The 23,027-nt window shown below is 37.9% G+C and overlaps 2 protein-coding genes and 1 pseudogene across 3 annotated transcripts; all 3 read right to left on the bottom strand.

Moving 5' to 3' along the window:
• Positions 1–1,007: 1,007 nt before the first annotated feature.
• Positions 1,008–8,406, bottom strand: fybb (FYN binding protein b). Of its 2 annotated transcripts, XM_033976130.2 has the most exons (19): positions 8,214–8,406; positions 6,321–7,260; positions 4,197–4,311; positions 4,051–4,109; positions 3,889–3,911; positions 3,713–3,774; positions 3,273–3,405; positions 3,019–3,178; positions 2,808–2,928; positions 2,691–2,710; positions 2,539–2,608; positions 2,307–2,393; positions 2,060–2,094; positions 1,913–1,994; positions 1,765–1,837; positions 1,521–1,683; positions 1,410–1,443; positions 1,306–1,337; positions 1,008–1,213 (listed from the first exon to the last, which is right to left on the bottom strand). In XM_033976130.2, the coding sequence occupies exons 1-19, from the start codon at positions 8,214–8,216 to the stop codon at positions 1,191–1,193; spliced, it is 2,235 nt and encodes a 744-aa protein (XP_033832021.1). In that variant the 5' UTR covers positions 8,217–8,406; the 3' UTR covers positions 1,008–1,190. The 2 variants fall into 2 exon arrangements, with proteins under 2 accessions (XP_033832021.1, XP_033832022.1); XM_033976131.2 differs by lacking the exons at positions 1,008–1,213; positions 1,306–1,337; positions 1,410–1,443; positions 1,521–1,683; positions 1,765–1,837 and having other exon boundaries at positions 1,928–1,994; positions 2,290–2,393.
• A 595-nt stretch (positions 8,407–9,001) lies between these two features.
• ccdc80l2 (coiled-coil domain containing 80 like 2) lies at positions 9,002–13,778 on the bottom strand. Its single transcript, XM_033976193.2, has 12 exons — positions 13,283–13,778; positions 13,129–13,217; positions 12,763–12,936; positions 12,542–12,690; positions 12,144–12,449; positions 10,798–11,023; positions 10,580–10,736; positions 10,104–10,240; positions 9,876–10,027; positions 9,697–9,800; positions 9,475–9,555; positions 9,002–9,368 (listed from the first exon to the last, which is right to left on the bottom strand). Exons 1-12 carry the CDS (start codon positions 13,527–13,529, stop codon positions 9,037–9,039), a joined length of 2,154 nt encoding a protein of 717 aa, XP_033832084.1. The 5' UTR covers positions 13,530–13,778; the 3' UTR covers positions 9,002–9,036.
• Positions 13,779–18,711: 4,933 nt separating this feature from the next.
• On the bottom strand, positions 18,712–21,904 carry LOC117379698 (tubulin alpha-1C chain-like; annotated as a pseudogene).
• Between the last annotated feature and the right edge of the window lie 1,123 nt (positions 21,905–23,027).

Raw genomic sequence — 23,027 nt, 5'->3', positions numbered from 1 at the left:
TGATAATCACCAATCAACAAACTGGAATGATTAATTATATAACTTTTTTTTAGCAGCTCTTAAGAAATATGGTTTCAAATGATTGTGTTTTATAGAACAATTTAGGTAGATTGCCTTCTACTTAACACTCACTGTGAGAAATGCTGTTTTATTGATAATGTTATTACAGTCTTTTCGACTACATAATAAAGCAAATGTATTTTTCATATGTCTTGAATCATCTTTCACTCAAAACAATAAACTCAATATAAAACAAAAATAATTCACCACATTTTATATTTACAACTTGACAGAGCTCTATATCTAGTTCATAGTGTAAGCAAGAACATTACACAACGCAGTGCTTTCAAGTAATGCTTCTGTCCACACAGCATTTTATACCACTGGTCTGTGACCTCAATCCAGGGATTGCTACTAAACTAGGGCAGGATTACAACATCATTCCTCCAGGTAGCTCATCTTCTATTGAAGGACAGTTGTGCATAGATTCAGTAGACATCTAGATGTGAGTTGGATATGTATGTTATTGTTTGTTTTATATCTCGATCCCTACAAAAATAATAATAAAAATAAATAAAAATAAAAATTATATATATATATATATATATATATATATATATATATATATATATATATATATATATATATATATATATATATATATATATATATATATATATATATATATATATATATATATATATATATATGTGTATATATATATATATATATATATATATATATATATATATATATATATATATATATATATATGTATATATATATATATATATTTTTTTTTTTTTTTTTTTTTTAATTATTATTTTTTTCATTATAAAAAGACAAAGGCAAAGGTAAAACTGTCATTCAAGATAAACAAACCAAATCCCCACTGAGCTTATACATTTTATTGAGTTTTCTGCTATTCTATGTTATTATCTTTTTATTAAGGTGAAATAAACAAATAAACAAAAAAATAAACAGGCTTATAAACTCACTGATAAATACATACATAAAAATGTATTGCATTTGCAATTGTTATGTTTTCTACCATAATGCTACATAATACATTTTTGTGGCCTATATGAATATGCAAACTTTTGTAAAATTTCAGATATTGCTGTACCACATGTATCAGTGCAGAAGAAATAAATATATGGAATATCAGTTCCAATGACACTTTAAATTCCTCAGTCATTATCATAGATGCAGTCTGTAAAGAAAATAAAGGACATCACATACAATCTTTATATAAAGAAATGTTTGTACTGCTGGACATATACTTCAAATAATTTAGTAACATACCATCTCCAATATCATCATAGATATCTCCATCACTGCAAGAAAAACAGACATGTCAAAACTGTCTCATTGTAGTTTCTTGTACGTATCTTGGTGTATATACTTACTCTGTAACAATGTAGCTGGTTGATACAAAACCAACTGTAATCAATAAACAAACATTAAGACAATAAACTCAAATTTACTATGTTTAATTTACTTTCTAGCACAAGACTCACATTTGCCATCTTCATTTCTACAGATGAGTTTGTTATCAATTGCTTTCACAATGACATCGAGTTTCTCCCCTGCTTTGAGTGGCAGCTCTTTGCTACTCCACTTCTTGTTGGTTAGATTTGGGATGATGGTCACCTGATCCAGTACTGTGATCTCACCTTCATACTAAAATAAAGCAATCAACAATTAAAGCATGCCCTTTAAAAATGATGTAAGTGTATTGAAATGAGGTAGGTTTGAATCAACCTTAAACTTCTTTCTGAATTCCTTCTCTTCTTTCTCTAACCTTTTCTGCCTCTTTGGATCTACCTTTGGTATGCTTCAAAGATAACAGAAAAAAAATCACTTAATTTTTCTTTCAGATTTCAGAAATCCTTATCTGAGCGACATCTACCCTATCATGGGTGAAGGGGGAGGGATATTTTGGGAGTCCACATCATCATAAATCTCTTCGTCAATGGCACCACCCTTTTGATCTACAAAAACAAACTGTTAGGACCCAACTTCTCGCAGCACTCTTTACAGCATGTCAGTACTCTACCTGTATCTCCTGAAAACTGACTCGGTGGGGGTAATCTAAAAGAATAAAAACATATGTTAATTCATCAACTAGATACATTTAGTGATCATTAGTTGCGTACAAGTATTTTAGCATGCATGAATTTTACCAGGACATCAAATGATTTGAAATTTAAAGAAAAACTTAAAGTATTAGTGTAATTTTGATTGGCAGATTTAGATGGGGAAGGATAGGATTTTGCGGAATCTTACTACGGCATGCATTTTACACTTTAGTGCTGGGAGCCCTTCTGCTCCTTTCAAGCATCCACTGGAAGACACGTGGCTTCATCGGAGACTGCAGTGCTTCTGAGGAACTGAACAGCCAACCAAACATCAAAAAGATTTGTATTTTCTACATATACCTCTCATATACCAGACTCCAATTGTTGCTGCACTAGCTAAAAGGTGGATCTAAGTTCTAATGTCAATTTAATTCTGATATATTGTGCATGTTCTTACCTAATATCTACGATTGGATCTACATCATCATATATCTCTTCTCCATCCACAGGAAGAGGTGGGAAAACCACTGCAGACAGAAGGGCATGTGTGATTGACTACTAGCAAAGATTTATGAGTTATATAAATAAAAGAATGAAAATTAAGCTTACCCTCAGGACCTTTGGTTTTACTGCAAAAAATAGCATAAGACATGTGCTACATTGTATTTTATGGTTTGATTCTCTGGTAGACATCTATCAAAAAAAATGAAATAAATGTGAATTTACCTTTTCTCAGGTGGTGCCACATCAATGTCATCATATAGCTCAGGTTCATCAGCCTGCCCAGCCCCTTGCTGCTTTAGAGAGTTGAAGTCAATTTCCACTGATGTTATCTTTACGTAGCCAACTAAAACAAAAAGATTGAAAAATACCCTCAAGTTTTGAAAGCCTTCACCTCCACTTCCACTCTACTTTTTTATAGTTCTAGGTAACACACTTGATCCGTCTAGTGAGCGGCCCAACCACTTGCCCTCAGGGTTGCCATGGATACGGATGATGTCCAGTGAGTCTCCCTGCTTCAGACTGAGGTCAGTCTTATTGCCTTTAAAGTCCGCACGAGCCTTGCCTTTCTGTAAAACCTCCACTGGACCCACCAACTGGGAACATTTCATATTTTTAGCACCATAAAAAATTGTGTTCTCAAAGTGCAATGAGAAAGACACTGCTAAGCTGTAGAGTTTTCTCACTTACCTTAAATTTCTTCTTGGCCTCTTGTTCTTTCTTCTCTCGCTCCTTCTGTTCCTTTCTCTCAGCTTCTAAGCGTTTTCTTTCTTCCTTGATATCTTTCACTTTTTTCTTTTCTTGTTTTTGTTCAGTTGCTTCCCTTCACAAAAGAAATTCAGAAAATAATTTAGAAGTGTCCCAGGTTATTTCAATAATAAACATGTGTCCAGATATTTATTAATTCTTCTGTCAAACGACCACTAGGGGGAAGTATTACTCAACTGTATAAACAGTAATAAAGAACGTTTTATTGAGATGCATGCATGCCTCTAGAAAAGAGTGCACTTTCTTTTTAAATGCATCAGCTAAATGCCCATAGGGCTACATATCTGAATGTATTATTTGTTCATTTTCTTTTACCAAATGATAGCATTAAATTATTATTCCATTATATCAAAGTTCCTTACCATCTCTCATCAAGATCCTCATACATTTCCTCATCTTCTTCATCATCATCTTCATCTTTCTCCTGTGTCATAAGAAGCATTACACACCCATACAACCACCACTAAACTCTTCATTTGGCTCAATTGTATACCAATCTTTTTGTAGGTCAAATGTAATAAAACAGGCCACATCTCACCTTTGATATCTGGCTTGGATGAACTGCAAAAAATACAGAATTTCGTGTATTACATTGTGCTTTTTGTTAAATCTACACATGGAGCACCAATACACAAAATAAAGAGAAAGAATATGGCAATGTTCTCTGAAAGATTACTTTAAAATATTGTAGTACACAAACCTGGTGGCAGTGGTGGAGGTGCACTGGTCAGTCCATCAACATCATCTTCTGCTGGATTTCTGGAATAACATAAGTTTAGTATTTTTTATATATTTTGGTCATTTATTATTGATTATATATTTTTTGGTAATAATATTATAACTTACACAGCTTCTGTGTGTCTTGGGTGCAGACTTGGAAGACGGGGTGGAGGAGGGGTCACATGGTTGCTGTGGTTACTAGGGTGAGAGGGTGGAGGTGGGGATATGGTCCTCTTTGGATCTTTAACAAGAGACATATGGACAACATATGGTATAATGTCTTTAACATGATAGACAGTTGTCCTAAAGATGGTGATCAGTCGAAAGTAATTCTGTGTTTTTTGTATTTAAAAACAGCCTCATTCTTACTTCCTCATGAAATAAAGGCCACTGTCAATCTTAAACAATAAATACTTAATTTATTGTTACAGACTGTGCCATAGCTTTTATATCATGGTCTCTAATACTAACAATAGACTATTTGAATATCATTGCACATAAGGTGTAAGGGGCGACAGTGGCTCAGTGGTTAGAGTGTTGGTCCCCCAACCCGGTCGGAGGATCGAGTCCCGCTCGGACCAAGTTCTGTTGTTGTGTCCTTAGGCAAGACACTTCACCCACATTGCCTAGTATGAAAGTGGTGTGTGCGTGAATGACAGGTGGTGGTCGGAGGGGCCGATGGCGCAGATTGGCAGCCTCGCTTCCGTCAGTCTGCCCCAGGGCAGCTGTGACTACAATAGTAGCTTACCATCACCAAGTGTGGAAATGAATGAATAATGACTATAGTGTAGCGCTTTGACAAGCCTGTAAAGCACATTACAAGTGTAAGACATTATAACTTCATTTGTTTTTTTCACACCTCTGACTTGCTGTTCAGAGTATAATGTTGTGAAAAGGAAATGCTCTCGATACCACCAAATAAGAGGAACCCTGGGTTGTCACAAGGTGTCCCATCAGCAAAACAATGTCCAACTTCTATAAAAAGCAGTTGATGGAGAATACACATGAAATGAAAGAGTTTGAGGACAGATGTTTGAAGCCTTTAGGCTCACAGGTGTACTCCAAATGTTGCTCTAGTTTCTCTCTGTCAAGACTGGTGGAGTCATTTCTGATTTCTGCACAAATTGTGGTTTGTGGTATTTTAGGTCATTAAGTCCTAAGTTTATCCACTTGAGTTTTGTATTTTAATCAGGGCTATTTTTAAATCCTTTATTTGAAGCTTATTATACTTTGCAAAATGTATCTAGAGACATATATAAAGAAAACCTCTGCTTATTAGAACAAGGACCTTTGCTCACTATGACCCTGGAATTCTAAGTGTCAATACAATTTGAAAACAAATATTCTGCACTTTACCAACAACACAAGGAATGTTCTACCAGTAGCTTAGGCATTGCAAATGCAAATTTGAAACTGTAGTCCATATAATAAAAAATGTATATGTCATGCTATAGAATGTCACATAGTAGAACTGAATATATGAATAATGACAAGAACACAGGGCACATTTAAAACATGCCCAGAAACATTAACATTATATGAAAGAAAATATAAACTAATACAAGAATCACATGCATTTGTCTTAAGCACAGGGGCTGCTGAAATATGACCCCTAGTACAGTTAATTGTGGCCATTCGATATTCAACTCTAATACATAGCATGATAGTTATAATATTTATTAACTATTTATAACATTAACTTATGTTTCCTGCACACAATTAAATACATACCAATAAGTCACTTAACTTGACTCGTTAAATGGCTAACAAATTGTATTTTTTATATAGATTCAACTAGAACAAACTCATAGAATTCTCTTGACCAGATCTGAAAAAGGAAAGAGTTTGCTGAGGTGAAACTACAAAGTTCCTCTAAAAGATATTGGTGTTAAAGTGGAGGCATACGACTGTCACAAATTTGCAACTCCACCCTAATGAGCGAACTTACATTCATATTTTTTCTATTTTTCTATTTATTAATTTCTGTGGAGATATCTTACAACACAACTTTGTTGTTCACTGTATTCTTCTCTTCTAGAATATGTGCTCTAAAACATCATATAAAACTATATTGAATATAATTTTCCTCATAGTATTATGAGTTATGCTATACTTTTCACCAACATGAATTACTTGCACAAAGTATGAGGGAAGGTCGACCATAAGCTACTCTTTGCTTTCCTGTGTACAGTATGTGATAACTGTGATAACTTTGACATCCTCTATAGTAGTGCTTTGTGCAGATCTTACCATCAGCAGGTGTCTTGAGTCCTCCCTCAAAGACATCTAGTTTGACATGTGGAGGTCGGTTTGGTTTAGCTGGAGCTGGGCCCAGAGCTAAGCTGTTGGGGAGCGGGTTCTTCTTTGGCCCTGAAGGGTCACTATTGTTTATGTGAGGGGAGGGCTTCTTCAGGCTAGGCTTCTTACTGGTGAGAGGTTTGGGAGGGGGAATGGAGTTACTTAGAGGCAGTTTGTTAACTGCACTTGGCTTCATGCAGGTCTCTTGCTCCGCTGGCTCTTTGTTGAAAAGGGTTTGTGCAGTCCTCATGTTGGATGTTGGCTTTGCAACGGGGATTATAGGAAGTGTGGGTTTTATTACAGGGTCTGTGATCACTTCTGCCTTTGTGTGCTGAACATTTGCCTCTCTTTGCTGCTGTAATTTGACAAAGTTGCTGTTAGGTTTGAGTGGTACAGCAGGTATTTTGGGTGCGGGGGGTGGTGGAGAAGATGTGGAGTCCTCTTTGATCCAGTTTGGTTTGGTGCTGATCACAGCAGGTTTAGGAAAGGCCGGTTTGGGCTCTGTCCTAGAAACAATCATACTGGGCTTGGTCGGAGGTGCTATAGGCTCTGGCATTTGTATAAAAGATGACTTTGAGGGTAACTTATGTTTGGTGAAAGGTGGACTTGTGTCTTCCTGGGGGTTTGTGAATATACTAGCCAGAGCTTTGGTTTTGTTTACTTCTTGGACCACTATGTCACTTTTAGATGGAGTGTTTTTAAGAAAAGAGGATTTTGGAGGAATAGTTGCACCACTGTCTGACAAAGGCTTTTTCATGTGCAGCGGCTGCCCTGACAGAGTGGCATGGACTGGTTGTTTGATACGTCCTGGTCCAGTGGAGGGGACATCTTCGCTGCTTGACCCGTTTGCCTGAAAGCGAGCCATAATGGCCCTCACATCAGACTTGTTGTCCTGAAACAAACGGCAAGCAATGGGATCAGTGTGGTGGCCGGTACATTGCCACACCTATTACAATAGCTGGTTTACCTAAATCAGGAAGTGCAGATAAGGTAGGAGGGTGAACTAACTGCTGCTTTTCTAAACTTGTGAAAGTGAGAACATTGGACATATGAATACTGCAGGATCACATAGAATAATCAAATATGACATGCCATGCAAAAGTTTTGAGATGTGGTGGTGTGTGAAATAGGGGAAAAGAAACAAGAAGTTCCCTCATCAAGCTTCTGTTTTTAAGCACAGTAAAACTGAATGTGGCTCAATACGTCCCTTCCCAAATGAGTTGCAACAAGTGCTTCTCAAAATAGTGGTGTTGCTGCAATTTGGTAAAAACCTGCCATTTTCATATGCAAAAAACAACAACAGCTAGTTCTCCAAAATGCTAGGGTATGTGCGACTATCACACATTTTGTGTTTCATCAAGGAACTTGAATTTGAATGATATACTTAAATATTTTATGTTAGTGATCTGCAGTGTTGTGAAGGATGCAGGGAAATAAAATTTGCATTGCATGTATTTGACCCCATTCTGGAAAAAGCTTAGCAACATTGAAAGTTAATTTTAGTCCATTGACCTGCCAGTAAATGATAAAAGAAATGTAGCCTTGTGATCAATGAGGAACAAGAATTTTCCCTTGCAAGTTATGTATGTATGCAATTTAAACATTCAGCTTCCACAAGACAAATGTTATATTTTAATGGAACTTTTAACAGAATTCATTCTGACCACTTATACATTGTAATAGACAAACAGTAAGGTACATGCAAATAATTCATATTCTGTCATCATGTTATTGCATTACTTTTATAGGTTTATAATACAATAAAACAATAATCTATGTTTGAATGTGTTACAGTTAACACAAATATTGTGCCTCTTTAAGCAATGCTAAACACTTTGTACTCACCATAATGCAGGAGTCAGTCCTTCTGCTGTGTCCAGCTAGCTACAGGACAAAGTAGTGAGCTTGATTACTATTATTTATCTTAAGTGTTCAGACTCTGGGTGGGAAAGTTCTTCAAAGTAGAGATGTAGAGCAACAGAACATCCAACAGCATTGAGTGTCTGTGCCTTCAGTGTGAGCAAATATGAACTTCATCCAGAGTATCACCACCACTGACTACTTCCTCTACTCTCTATCCGTGTGCGTGCATGTGTGTGTGTGTGTGTGGGGTGTGTGTGTGTGTGTGTGTGTGCATGCATGTGTGTGTGTATGTGATTGCATGTGTGTGTGCTCAGTTATTTCTGGAGTTTGAGCAAATGGATTTGCCTATCCTGAACAAACACCATGTAATTCCCTTCTTTAACAACAGCCAGAAGCATGCTGTATATAATATCTGCTATATATTAGCTACAATAGATGCTTTGAGCGTTTTATTTAGGTTACATTCTGTTCTATTTGTTGCTCTGAATGTTAGTTTAGTTATTTATTTTAGTTTCAGAAAAGGAAGTATTCTCTTACCACATTTCTTATAATGCAGAAACCCAATGAAGCCATTACTGTCCAACTCATTTTTGACATCAGCCATTAAGGCATCGTTACAATAACTCGTTGATTCAGATACCTTTTGATGTGAACATTTACATTTAACAAGATTTTTTTTTCAATTTAATTTTATTTGCAAAATCAGAAATACATTTAATTGCACTGAGCATATTTAAGTGTTTCACAGCATTATTATTATTGTTGTTGCTATTTAATTTTCACCTGTCTTTTTCATAAAACTACATTATTCTTCTGGTCCCTGATACAAGTACCTTTCGTCTGTCCCCTCCACATCATATCCATAGTGCCCTCCCTCACCTCCCTGTTGATCTTTGTTGTCACTACATTGGATCCCCAATCTCCTCTGCAGTCTCTCCTCCTCTATACGCTGCTCCATGGAGTCCACCAGGTCATACACACTGTCCAGGGACCACAAGGGGGAGGTGAACCAGGCCTTCACGTCCCCATCCTTCCCTACCACGAGCATGCTGAAGTAATCCTTACTTATCTTCAGTTGCTCCCTCAGGTTGTTTACTGTATCTTTGGTCAAAGGCTCCATTTCACTCTGGCTGCGACCTAAAAATCCATGTTCAAAGTGAAAAAATATGAATAAGTTCAACATAATTGTAATATACATTACATTTGAATAAGTATACACTTGGAAGGAAAACCCTTTTGTTACCATTTAATGGAAAGAGCTCAACAGTCCCTGTGGCTTTTTCCCCCACTCCTGTCAGTATTAACATTGCAAAGTGTCTGATGCCTGTGAAGAAATAGAGGATACATCTGACCCAGAGGTTGCATAATGGGGGTGGGGGGTGGGGGGTTGTGGTGGGGGGGTGCAGTATCGTGTGGTCTGTAGTGGTTTTAATGGTTTGTCACAGCTGTGAGCTACTTTTCTCACCGAGTGCACACTGTTGTCCACTGAGAGCCGAGCGCTGCTGCTGGAAAGAGTAGTCTTCTTCAGACGGAGCCGAAATGAGAAGCAGCCTTCTCTTTGACATGAACCTATTGTAGGATTTTAATTGCAGTGACTGTATTCTGCATGTATTTACATTGTCAATACTGCACAAATACAAATACCTTAGAAGTGAATTCTCTGCTTCTGGTTGCTGATGGTTTCTGGAACAGGCTAGCACAGTTTTTCTCTCAATTTCTTTCTCTGGCCGTCTTGATGAGAAGTTATCAATAAATTCAAACAAAGCTCTAGTTGATGGTGGAGCCTCAAAAACTCTCTAAAAGGTAGATGGGAGAAACAATTTTGAATTCACTTAAAGTACTTTATATTTATATCACAAACTGTGTCATTACAGTGGGCTTGATATCGTAGTCTGTGATGGTCATTGAGAAGAGGTCAGAAGATGAGAGGCCAAGTTCAGAGCGAAGCAGAGAGATGAGACCTGTGTCTGAGATCTGCTCTGAGGGACCACTCAGCGGCGCATTGGACCCTGAAACAGGTACTTTATTTAAATGCAGGGTCAGAGAGAACCACAGGTTATATTAGTAATGTTAATTTTCAGTGGACTTATTGAGGATTATTGAGTATTTCTGAAAATAGGTTAGATGTCAGATGGGATTTGAACTAGCAGCCCAAAGGCATGGTGAAGCATTTACTGCCTACAACGCTTTGTTACATGTGCACGCCCTATGTCATGTTTTGACTTACTCATCGGATATGACATACTTTTGTGCAACCTAATCAGAATGGCCTTACATTTTAACTAATACATAATGGAATATTCAGCAGCACATTTAAATCTAGTCTTTATAGATCAAACACATCATACCAGAGTGATAATGCTCAAGGGTAAGTGCTGTATCACTTCCTTGTCCAACTATTGTTGCCACGGTGATCTTTCTGATCGCGAGGTCGCATTGTTGCTTCTCATTCTCCTCTTTCATTTGCTTGTACAGTTTGGCATCTTGGCTTGGGGTTGAAATCAGCTGTGAACCAAACACCATTTGTAATAAGAAAAAAACAAAAAGAGAAATGATAAAAACTCACCATAAGTCGTCTAGTCCCCTTTAAAGAGTCCACAAAGTCTCTCAGCGCGGCTCTGTCTTTCTCACTCACGTCTCTGCTCGACTTTCTCCCTCTCCCTTTCTTCTTCCCTTTCTTCCCTTTGCCTTTTTTTTTTGGAATTGCTTTTTCATTACTGTCACGCTTTGCATTTGGTTCATGCTTAATGTTCGCGTCTTCTTCAAGTATTTTTGTGACTGCCTTATTGGTCCTGTAGTGGGACACAGATGAAACACTTGTTTATTGTTTATTATTAACCACAAAATTATTCTTAAATTCCAAAAGTACAAGCTGGGCTTTTTTTTTGTTTTTTTTTTTGGTGTTGTACATGGATTGTAAGGCTGTACGCTTGTAGTTATTTAGTCAATTAATCGCTCACTGGCATCTCACTTAGGTGACTACATATTGCATTAGTCAACTTATTATTATATTAGGATTATGGGGATAAATAGACCACTTCATGGAATTTTGGGGACTGTTTTCTAGCATTTCTCTGTATACACAGTTGTGTTTTTTGCACACAATTGTAATTCACAAGACATGTCTTTATTTTTATTTTTTATCAACTACAGCCCTGATGGATTGTCTGACATGTGCCTCTTTTGATACCCCTTACATCAGATATACATAAACCAACTATATGGTTTCATATCAGCTGTTTTTTCTGCACGAGGGTAAATTTTCCAACGTGGGTCACAGGGAAAACTTTAAACACTTACAATTAAAAACCAAATTTACAACAAGCCTTAAAAATGTATGTATGTGTGTTTAATTATACACAGAGACCCGATGAGAGCACTTAAACTCTCTCTTTCATGGGTGACCAATGATAAAATGATAAAACTAGTCAAATTTAACTGGCTCCTGCAATCAGATTTGCAGTTACCTTACCCCAAATGAATTTTTCAAGAGCCCCATGGCGACACAAACTCTGCTCCACTTTATGTTAACATAGATTCAGTAATAACCCAAAAGTAGGCCTGTCACAATAACACATTTTGAAGTATGATATATTGCTGAAATAAATATAGACAATTAAACAACAATATTGAAACTAAAACATAAAGCAGAATTATCCTCCAAAAACTATTGTACAATATTGTCAAAGAACATGAGCTTCAATAAATACATAGCAGAATGAAACACTTAAGTAATTAGTTTGTATCTATAATAAGTCATTAAAGTTCATAATTCAACCTTTTACAGCTCCAATTTGATTATATTGCAAAAAAACAAAAAAAAATACTATAAGTCAATATAGTAATTATTGTGACAGGCCTATCCAAAAATGCTTGATTATATGATACTGACTAAGTAGAAATGATTCTCACCTTTCTTCCTGGTTGCTTGATGTTACTGAAGGATGCCTCTCTGTCTCTTTTTGAGTTTCAGTCTTTTTTCCCTGTTCTGGGTTCAGCTCTTGTGTGGATCCAGGAGAAGACCCTTTTCGGATAACAAATCTGGAACGCCCATTTAAAATATCTCGGATCTTGCTCTTGAGGGCTTCCTTTTTGTCTAGAACTGTTTTTCTCTGAGGGGCAACCACCGAAGTTACATTTCCACGCCTCTGGGAGCTCAACACATTTTTTGTCTTTATCTTTTTCCTTTTCACAACTTTCTTCTTGATAATTTTACACCTATGATCACAGATAGAGATGCTCAAGAAACAGAGATATGGAAACTAAAACATTTGATAACATTAAAAAAAATCTTTAGATATAAAGTGCACCTCATATTGGGTCCTTTCCTGGTCATCTTTTCCAGCTTTCTCTTTGGAAATTGGTCTATTATTTCAAAAATGGCTTCAACACGGACTGGATAAGGGAAGCGTTCACTGGTTCTTAGGTTTTTTTTAATCACCAGCATATTAAACTCATCCTAAAAGAATTTATGAATGACTGTAAGGAGTATTTTACATTACGTTATATTTGATCTATTTGACTTCCTTACATGTCCAGTGAGCTCCAGGTAATGCAGCAGTTTGCTCACTGTGTCTGGGTCCAGGGTTTCCACTGAGGCTTGACCATCCATTGTGGTCTTCACTATCCTACCCTCCATCATGGCATTTTGGATTATGGTTATAATGTAGGTGTCTCTCTCTGCAAGACGGCAGTTCAACCCTGCCTGAGAAGATACATGTTTGTTTGCATTGGTTTGTTGATTGTGGATAACAAGCAAATGTCTTTCATTGAAAAGATAGTAAAAAAGTTTAACCACGGACTTGGGTTTGCAGTTTCAGAAGGAAACAGAGCACTTTTTGTAAGTTAAAGTGGAAATATCTTGGGCTCTAAATACTGTGGTCTTTATTAATCTCACCTGTTCCATGTCTTCCAGCTGTTTTTCCATCATGCGTAGATAGTTGTCATTATGGGAGGAGGCTGTTATAATCCATAGCCTCTTTTTGCCTTAAACAATACAACTCCATATAAAAATCACAATCAAGCTGAGACTTTTAAATTGTTTGTCTTACCAGCAAAATCCCCTAGAAAATCCAGCTCCGGGGTGAGAGTTGTACTTGGCCCTGCTTTTGTTTTCTCATGTTGTGCATCTTCTTCCAGCCCGAGCCTCATTTCAAGTCCAGGTGGTAGATCTGAATAATCGCCCCAGTCCCGAACATTTGGGTCTGAATACTTTAAGTTGCTTTGGCCAACCCCTGGCCAAGTATGCACACAATTCCAAAAGGATAATAATAAAACTAGTTTGTAAAGTGGAAGCATCCTTATTGCACGAGTTGATTGTTGTAATAGATGTTGGTTCAAGCTTCCATATCCACGTTTGCTATTTCACTTAAAGGTTGTTTGGTAAAGGTTTCCACATCTCTGGGTCAAAATTGTTCAGATGATTGAAGCATTATATAATCCAATAAAAACATACTGTCTGTTTAAAGAGCAGTGCAATGCTGTGTGTCCCCTGAAATGCGGAGAAGGACTGACTGAGGCTGTTCTCCTTCCCGACATGCACTTCTGGTTCACATTATACCCCAGCCTTGTCGTTAACAGGAAACTCCTGGAATTTGCTCTGACTTCAAAGCATTTTCTCTCAACAAATTTCACTCCAGCAACTCCCACCCTCTCACTCTCACAGATAAAATGCATACTTTTTGTTTCTGTAGGTGGCACAGCATTGTTCATTGGATGTTTTGATGAATCCTCTCAACAGGAGACTCATACATACAGCAGTACTGCAGTAGGGTCAGGGCATTGGGGGCACTGGGACCCATTCAGCATTAACTTTTGATGTGATGTTTATCCTTCAAAAATACACTATAATTGCCAACATGCAGTTTGATGCATTTTTGATGCAAATTAAAGTGAGCGATGGAATGCACTTTTTTTAAATCAGTGAATTAAACAATTTAACAAGCAATTTAACAATTTAACAAGCATTTTATAAAGTTTTTATAAAATGTTCAACACAAGAATGGTCAGCTAAGCATTGGTAGAGCCTAACCCTCTTATTAGTAGTGTCAAAATTCTATATGTAGATAGAAAATACATAAAGATAGAGATATATTCATTTACTTTTTTTGATATTAGGGGCAGTAGGGATGGTTGCATAGTGCATTTGTTCATGTTTTACTCTGTAAAGTCTGTTGTCATAAATAACACTTGTGTTCAGAACAGTTCACACCAGTTCAAAGTTGTGATACGGTGCCCACATGTCAGCAACAATAACCTTTCTAAAGCCTTTGTCACACTGATGTCTGGAAAGTACCCAGTATGCATGCATGCATTCAGTCAATGTGTTTTTATGGTGACGTTGACTAACATACATTTTTCCACAAGGTGAAATGAAGAGTCAAAAGGTGAAAGATGTTAATGACACACTCAGGTCTGACATTACAATTCTTACTGTGATTCAAAAGTAGATTTATTTGAATGGCATGTATTTTTGACTTAGACAATAGGAAATCGGCTGTAATTCAGCATCACCCTAAATATGTAAAAGAAACTTTCATTTAGAATAACTGTTTGCTAAAGGCTTAAACGAGAAGCAGATGGAGTATGCATTCCTAACACTGGCCTTGATAAGGAGAAACATATGATTATTGTGGATCTAGATTCAGATAAGATTCTAGATTCAGATAAAAGACATTGTTGAAATTCACTAAACCAGTGGTTCTCAAACTGTAGGACGCAAACTCCTCTGTTAGTTGAATTTTTTATTTAAAGTCAATTTCATGCACTGCCTGTCTTGTCCTAGTATCATTAAATATTACATATCACATACATAGTAAACAGTACAGCTCATGAGACTAACCAAAGTTAATGTAAACTACTGGAGGCAGCCAGGCCCAGCCCAAAGGAGCACCAGGTACCGGGACCTCCAAGACAGTCACAGGGCAGCTGCATAAACGGCCAAAAGCAGACAGGGACACTAGCACACGGCCATGGGACACACAGGGACACACTGGAACGTCAGGTCAACCGGAGTCCACGGCAACAACACGTCTGGAAAACGACAGACCAGCAGACACATAACAGCAGACGGACACCCGGCTGCGGCCTAGAACTGGAACGGGCGTCCAACCAGACGGTCAACACTGGACTGGACTGGGTACATCAGGCTCCTCCCACGTGTCCGCTCAGTGCTGGAAACTTCAGGCACCCCCACGAGAATTCTGACAGAGCTTTGGTCTGAGCCACAGCTCACACCAGAAACCCCCACTGAAGGTCGAAGCTCACGAACAGGGCCCAGGCTGGCATCAGGCGCCTGGGCAAAACTACATCCCATGACGCATGGTCCTTCGACTCCAGCAGATGGCGCTAGCCGCTTAGCACAAATTCCTCCAACGACGGGCCAACTTCTCGGGCAGGCTTTAAGTTTAGGAACAATGTTAGATCCGTCACCGGCAGGTACAGTGGTGACGGCGGCACCAGTGTAACGAACCAAACAGAGAGATACAAGAGGCACAACAATAGTTGGAGGAGCCCCCGAAAAGAAAGGTCTATTTGAACAGATCACAGTTATTTTAATAGATCCATGATCACGGCCTGCCAAAGTGGATAACAGGGACTCCCAAGGCATCACACATGCGCACTAACGTCAGCGCCTAGTAGTGGCTTACAAAAGCATGTATTTGTTGCTGTATTTGTGCATTTACCATCAGCACAACGTATTGGCGGGGTGGTTATGTTTCCTTTAAGGATCCCAGGTTCTGAAACACTTTATTTGTCCTTTCAAATTTACTTTGTAAAACCCCACGTTCGCCGTAGCCAGCCCGCACGGACAGTAAATACAAGCCTAGGTCTACAGTGAAAAGAACAAGCTGAACGCGAGGAGTACATTTCACAAATTGGCAGCATTTCTTATTCTGAGCTCCTTCAAATGATATGTAACTGCCCCAAGAATACGTTGTGCTGATGGTAAATTCACTAAAGCAACAACAAATGCATGTTTTCTATGTATTTAGATGGGGACGCTCACGTAGAGCGTCAAAAATAGGTTGGCTATGATCTACCTATGTACAGCACAGACTATATTGTGAGCTGCACACAGAAGAAGGCCGCTCCTCATGTGTGAGCTTGTCTTTTGCCTCCTGCACAGATCAGGAGCTGTGTCTTTCCATGATGGGGAACACCAGAGTTATACTAGAGCACGTATTAGTTGTTATTATAGTTCCATGAGTATGTCCCTCTGACTTCACGTCATTGTGCATGTGCAAAGTGCAAGAGTGCCCCTCAGTGGGTGCTTATAGAGTTACAGCTGTTTTAGACATTTATGTCATCGGAGAATAGCTCTGAAAACAATAATATCCCTGCTTGTGTGTTAAATATACCAACTACGTGAATTGTGTAAACTGGATGTTTGCTGTTCTGTGAGCATTTGACGGCACGTAATCCCGCATTTGTGAGAAGATAGACGCTCTCAAACTCTGCTACAAAGTTTGTTTACAGGCAGATGTCTGAGACTATTCGAACTAAACGGGCAGTCATTTTGCATAATGCCTGAATCTGAAAACGAGGAAGGACCGTGAGGTGTCCTCTGCAAGTCAAATTGATTTACGCGGTAACACTAGGACAGATCCAGATACAACTGAAGCTCACGGAAGCTGCCGATGTCGCGCTCTTGCCGCTCCGGCCTCTCCACTGCAGTTCCCGCTGACAAAGAAGAGTAAAAGCACAAACACACGTGCAGACAAAGGTGTGCAGTGTGCGTCCAGTGGAGAGCTGAGAGGAGGAGAGACAGCGAGGAGAAGTACGCCCAGAGCAGAGATACGCAAAGACCAGGAAGAGGGATGGCAAGTTGCCGTCAAGTTTTTGTTAAGTTTATAAGTGTAGATTAGGTGGATTTGCCACATTCAAATGATAATAACATGTTTGTGATGTATTGAAATCCGTAGTTACTGTGTAATGACACAATAACTACGGATGCACACATGCATTCGTAGTTACTGTGTCATTACGCATGTTGCAGTTGTACCGCATGTAACAAGGACTGCATTAAAACCTGTTCTTAAAACTTACCAGTCTTCAAGCCTCCTGAGTCCTAAACATTACTTTTAGGACTACTGCTCGCACGTAAATAGCTCTTCTTCTGTCATTATCACGGAGTAATCTATCTATTCCCATGTGTAAAGGTGTCGAGAGGCAGTGGGAGGATGAAGCGGGGCAAGACATATAAACTGCACAGCTTACAGTAGATGTTACATTTCGATTTTGTTTTGGTCCATGTTGGGGCTAGGGATCACTCTCACCATCATGGGTATCATCTGATAGCGACTACACTGTATTTATTCTGATATTTGTTGTTTATGTCCTGCACTTTAATAACTTGTAGTTTGCACTATGTATAGTATGTATAAAATTAGTATATATGTATAAAAATTTTGCACATTTGTACATTATCTTTTGTATTGCACTTTTCATATGTAAATTGTTTTTTAATGTTTGTGACAAAGGACTACAGATGGAAATTTGCATTTTGCTAAATCTGGTGCAGCCATCTTTTTAATGCACCTGCACACTGTCCTTCAAATAAATAAATAAATAATAAATAACCAGCTGCTGACTCACTGCAGAGAACGGGGTTTGGTGGTTATTTCTGGCTTGCACTGCTTGGCAGCTGCTACTTCTCTGCCATGATGGACAATGGGGGCTTCATACGTGGGCACTTTGCACATTGCCATTTACTGGACTTGGGGGATATTTCTTTCTTTTTTTTTTTTTTTTTTTTACAACATTCACGAGTGGGAGCAAATGGAGTTTCGGAGCTGTACTACATCATTACCAATGGAGCTCCTTTTGGTCCAGTCTAAGTTATATGCAGGGATAGTCCTGTATTAGAGATGAGTCTGTAAAGTATCTACACTTAGCAGTGCGGACTACTTTAAGCTTTTATCTCGATGTACTAATGCTAAAGTTGATAACACATGAATACCGGTAAAATGCAGACACATAAAATACAATAGGAGACACACACACGATACACTGTAAAAACTGTAAACATGCACAAGTCAGGACTCTCATCCTATTCTTTCCGGAGAATCTGCTTGTTCACTTTACCTGTGAAAAACTCATTAAACCCTTCTGACTTTATATTTCAGACTCTTGGTCCTCTTTGATGCTTACACCAGAAACGAACATTCTTACAACTTGGTGACCCCAACGTGATGGTGCAGTGTGGTCTAGAGGACCTTTGGGTATATTGAAATGGAGTCTGATGACTGTTGGTGACAACCTGTGTTGGTGAGGGTCACATTTGACCATCTGTTGGAAGGCTCAAAACAGAGATAACTGGGAAATAGGTGGCCAAAGGGAAATTAATCCAAGGATATGATACTAAAGTGGTCTGAAACACCATCAAAGTGAAGAGAAACTGTAATGAGGAATCTGACTCATGAGCCTGTTCAAATTGGTGTAGGTTAGGCACTCAATAGCAAGGTTTCTGCGGCAGATATCATGGCTTCAGGGTGCTGTGGGTGGTCAGGATGGAATTGTAGAGTTCCACCACAGCAGTGGACACCTGCGGGGCAGGGTAAATGGAGAACTCCAGCTTCGACTTGTTGCCATAGTCGACAGAAAGAAGCTCCATCAGCAAAGATGTGAAGCCAGAGCCTTCAGTTCCAGTTCTACCGCCAAAGCTGCAGAACACCAAGAGGCCCTGGAGACCAATGCACTGGTTGGTCTAATGGTAGATAAGAGATATAGGCCTAACATCATACATTTAACATAACCAAATGGTATGACCATAACACAAAACATGTTTTCCCGCTCCTGTTAAAACTGAAAAAAGTTGTTGAAAGAGTCGTCTCTCCCTCCCATGATCTTTTCACTGGGCATCTGTCTGTTAGGTTGAATGCCATGCTCCAGAGCAGCTTCAGGCAAGCGTTTCCAATCTGAATACCAGCCTGCCCCACGTAGATCGAAATGCACTAACGCTCAAACACAGATCATACTAAATGTGAAATACTGTTGGAGGCAGCAATAAAGTTTTTTAGAGCTTCTTTCAGCCGTAACAAAAGAGTAATAATGTAACATTGAGTTTAACTCAACTAGTAAAGGCAGTTAGAAATTAGCGTGAACATCACAGGTATTATAAAAATGTCAATAACTTTAGACCAACGTTTAGGCTATACATCGTTGCATTTGTGCAATTATTATATAAAGTTATTACAACATTGATGGCATTGTCCATGCAATCACAATACAATACTATAAATAGTAGCATTTAGGGCACCAGTAAAAGCTTACTTAACGCCGGGCCATAAAAATCTGAATAAAATACTAGAGTCAAGACAGGGGGCTTTGCCCCTGCTCTCTTCATTGGGAAAGCAATAGGCCCTATGCTCTATAGGGGCTCGGGCTTAAAAACATACCATGATGACATCCTATTTTGATGATCTTGACAGTATCCCAGATCATGTAACGTAGGCCTAGCTGATTTTAAAAAGCTATGCAAATTGGTTTGTAGAATATTTATTGTGGGGAAAAGATACATATGACTAAACAAAGGGTTGAAGGATTTAATACATTTTTGTGTACCTTTCCAAAGTAAAAGTCAATTCACATGGAAAGCACATGCAGAGAATTAAACAGCTCATAAATATATTAATCTATTCAACTAATGCAATTCGTGACAAAAATTGTAGCGGTTGTTACTCTTCACTATCTACTCTCTACTTGACTGTGCAGTTTAATTTCAAAATGATAAATTATGCTTATTATAAAATCTAAAAACATAATAGGTCTATGTAATTAGCTGAATTATTTTTTCTTGTCAAATCTCTACAGGAACCATCCCCCACCCAAGCACTTGAACGGGGACTCGAAGGAAAAACAAACTACTCTCTTGCTGGTCAATTTTTGGAGCTATTCCAAAATAAAAGTACACTTTTGTTTTACAATAATACGTCTACAGTATGAGTTTTTTGCAGGCTTCATTGAATGATTCACTGGTTACATCTATATGGAGGCAATGTGTGCCAAAATGTTTGAAATTTGGAAACACTGTTGATGAAATAATAACATCAGGTGTGATAACAGGGTTTATATATTAAAAAAAAGTCTTCTTTTACAAAATGGAAAGCTCCTTACCACTTGGCAGTTTCTAAATGGTGGTCCTTGAACTCTAGTCTTGGTAAAATGATGAGTAGGGTGTTTCTAACCACTAAAATTCAGGCTCCAAAATAAATAAAAAATATTGTGATTGAATAAGATAATTGTAAAATGCATCATACAGCTTGAATTTAAGTGGTTTGCATTTGCTCTCCAGTAATTATGCAGGTAATTTATGTTTCACTTTTGGGCAACATTTAGTTTTCCAATTTTCTGACAAAACTTGTAACAAAATCAGTCTTCTAAAATATAAAGCTATGCTTAAAGATGCACTGTGTAAGTTTTCTAGTGGAAGTTCCATCTCATGATTTTTCTCATAAAATTGTTATTGCTTTGACTATATAATATATTCATGTATTTCCCCTCAAAAATACTTGTGTTGATGCTTAGTTTTATGCCATTGTGTAAGATAGTTTTGATTTTGTTTGTTTGCTTTTTAATGTCTGTTGGTCTAACTTAGATCTAGATTTTCACCACTATCATTAGATCATATGGCAATGATACTGTTATTGAATACATCAATCATTCTATCATCATTTTATTGTAGACTATATTTTTACAAGTTTATTGCAAGCAATAAAATATTAGCAATCAAACTTCAAATTCTTCCCTAGAATTCTTAGCTGTCCTCCAGCTCAGTTTTAAACTATAGGGATTGTAGAATGTTGTGATGTCACGTGAACCAAATATATTCTGTGGCAGAATTTGCTGTGCAGATTTGTTGACCTGATTTATGCTTAATCTCTCTGTAATTACTGGATTTATTCACATAAAACAACAAATGGCACAACATTTCACATGCACATTCAAGTTTGCTTAGAAAGTTCTCATGGGACTGGATAAAGAGAAAATGAGTACCAAATTTCACAAGCTGAGTTTCTTGCTGTGTTGTGATTTAATGCTCATGCCCTTATCTGTACTTAGGCTGAAGTGCATAAGACAGGTTTTTACTAATTTTGACTTAATTTAGTGGGATAATACCTGTTGTAAATGTAACTGTTTTACATTTACCACAGGTATTATCCCAACAATCAACTAAAAAAGTTTTCAAAGAAAATGTTGAAAATTACAGGAAGGTCGGTAAAATGTACACATAAACACATTTTTTCTGATACTTTAAACATTATTTCAACAAAATAAATTGCTTTCTTATATCTTTGTCAAAAATAATTTCTGTGTACATTAGTGGAGTTTTGGAGCAGTACATGGTTGCTAGGTAACATTTATGTAACTCCTTAGTGTGATGCCATGGTCTCCATATCAGGAAGTAAAATTTTAAACCTAAAACTGGGGGTAAACAATGTTAAATTGTTGTAAAATCTATAACCAACCTGTCATACACACTTAAACTTTCTTTCACTTTTTTTCTGTCCAGCTGTAGCACTGCACCACTGTAGGACAAAGACTAGAAAAAATCATTACAGCTTATCATATGTGAATAATTGATAATGAAAAAAATATGGATCAGTGTGCTTTGAATGAAAGAGGTTTATGTAAAAAAAAATAAATCATTTTATTACCTTTAGGGTCCCCATTTCTAAGAGGATCTCAGCAGCAAATAGAGCTCAAGTTATGAAGAAACCAAAGGAAATCTTAGAAGTATGGAGAAGGTGTCAGAGAAGGAAGTTGATAACTTGGAGACTGAGGAGAAGGAGAGTGGAGATAGGAGAGCAAAGAGGAGGATAAGGATGAAAAGGAGAAAGAGCAGAGAGGAAGATGACAAAGAGAGGAAGACCGACGAGAGGAATGAAGGACATGAAAAAATGGAGATAAAAGAGGGGTGAATGGAGAGAGTTCACCCAGGTCAATGTGGAGGAGTTTGTGGAGGAGTTTGACGACAGGTTTGTTCCACCTTTTGTCACCATAAAATTCCGCCTGTTTTTGAGGCATTCTTCTGTCAGGGCTGTAGAGGCAAAGTACTCGTGGCTGTTTACAGCTGGTCCTCAGTGACTGATGCCTCAGTTTCTTGCCCTAACGAACCTATAACCTCTGTATGCTGTACATCTGCATCTGTAGTTTCAGTTTCAGGTCATATTTTGAGCTCGCATCTTCCTCCTCCTCATGGTTGGTGTGATCCTCTTATTCTGTCGGGTGCATAATAGCCTCAAAGGCCTCTTTATTTTAGACTCTACAAAATTTTAACCCAAAATGGTAGCTGTGAAAATCACCTAGGCATCTGACTGTGTATCGGTCAATCAGAGGGGGGGGGGGGGGGGTGTAGTTGTTTGAGGGACTCTTATTTTGACCACTGATTGTTATGTGTTCACACAGGTGCCAAAGGGGGCAGTCACAGGATCACAGTGTCTCTACTGGACTCACAGCCGTCTTTGCTTTCAGACCAAAATAACCAGACCAGTTTTGTTCTGATTTCTATTTAAATCCATGGTATTATATTTTTTTTGTCATGACATGTGTTTATAAGGGAAATCAATGGGAATATGTTTTTTTTTTTTTTTGTGTGTGCACATAAACCTTTTCCATTCAGTAATGCAAACATTTTTTCACCTTGCATTATTGACATATACTAGGGTCTAATAAATGTAGCTCAAGTTTTATTAGTTAAATTTCACTTTTTAAATTTAGAAAATATGTATATTATTTTATTTTATAATATTTTACTTTTTATTGCATACTCAGGGTGTACTAGGGAAATAGGGC

This window comes from Periophthalmus magnuspinnatus, chromosome 12 (genome assembly GCF_009829125.3).
Source record: "Periophthalmus magnuspinnatus isolate fPerMag1 chromosome 12, fPerMag1.2.pri, whole genome shotgun sequence".
Lineage (NCBI taxonomy): Eukaryota > Metazoa > Chordata > Actinopteri > Gobiiformes > Gobiidae > Periophthalmus > Periophthalmus magnuspinnatus.
This window is presented reverse-complemented; position numbering and strand designations above follow the sequence as displayed.

Bases quoted from the DNA above. Each gene is read 5' to 3' on its own strand.
- ccdc80l2 (XM_033976193.2), bottom strand. From the start codon at position 13,529: ATGCTTCCACTTTACAAACTAGTTTTATTATTATCCTTTTGGAATTGT. The intron at 11,024-12,143 runs GTGAGAATCATT...GTCCCACTACAG, and splicing joins TCAAGCAACCAGGAAGAAAG to GACCAATAAGGCAGTCACAA. The intron at 9,801-9,875 runs GTATTTGTATTT...ATCCTACAATAG, and splicing joins GCAGAGAATTCACTTCTAAG to GTTCATGTCAAAGAGAAGGC.
- fybb (XM_033976130.2), bottom strand. The intron at 3,912-4,050 runs GTTTGTGTACTA...TATTTTTTGCAG, and splicing joins ACCTCCACCACTGCCACCAG to TTCATCCAAGCCAGATATCA. The intron at 3,179-3,272 runs GTAAGTGAGAAA...AAATGTTCCCAG, and splicing joins AGGCCAAGAAGAAATTTAAG to TTGGTGGGTCCAGTGGAGGT.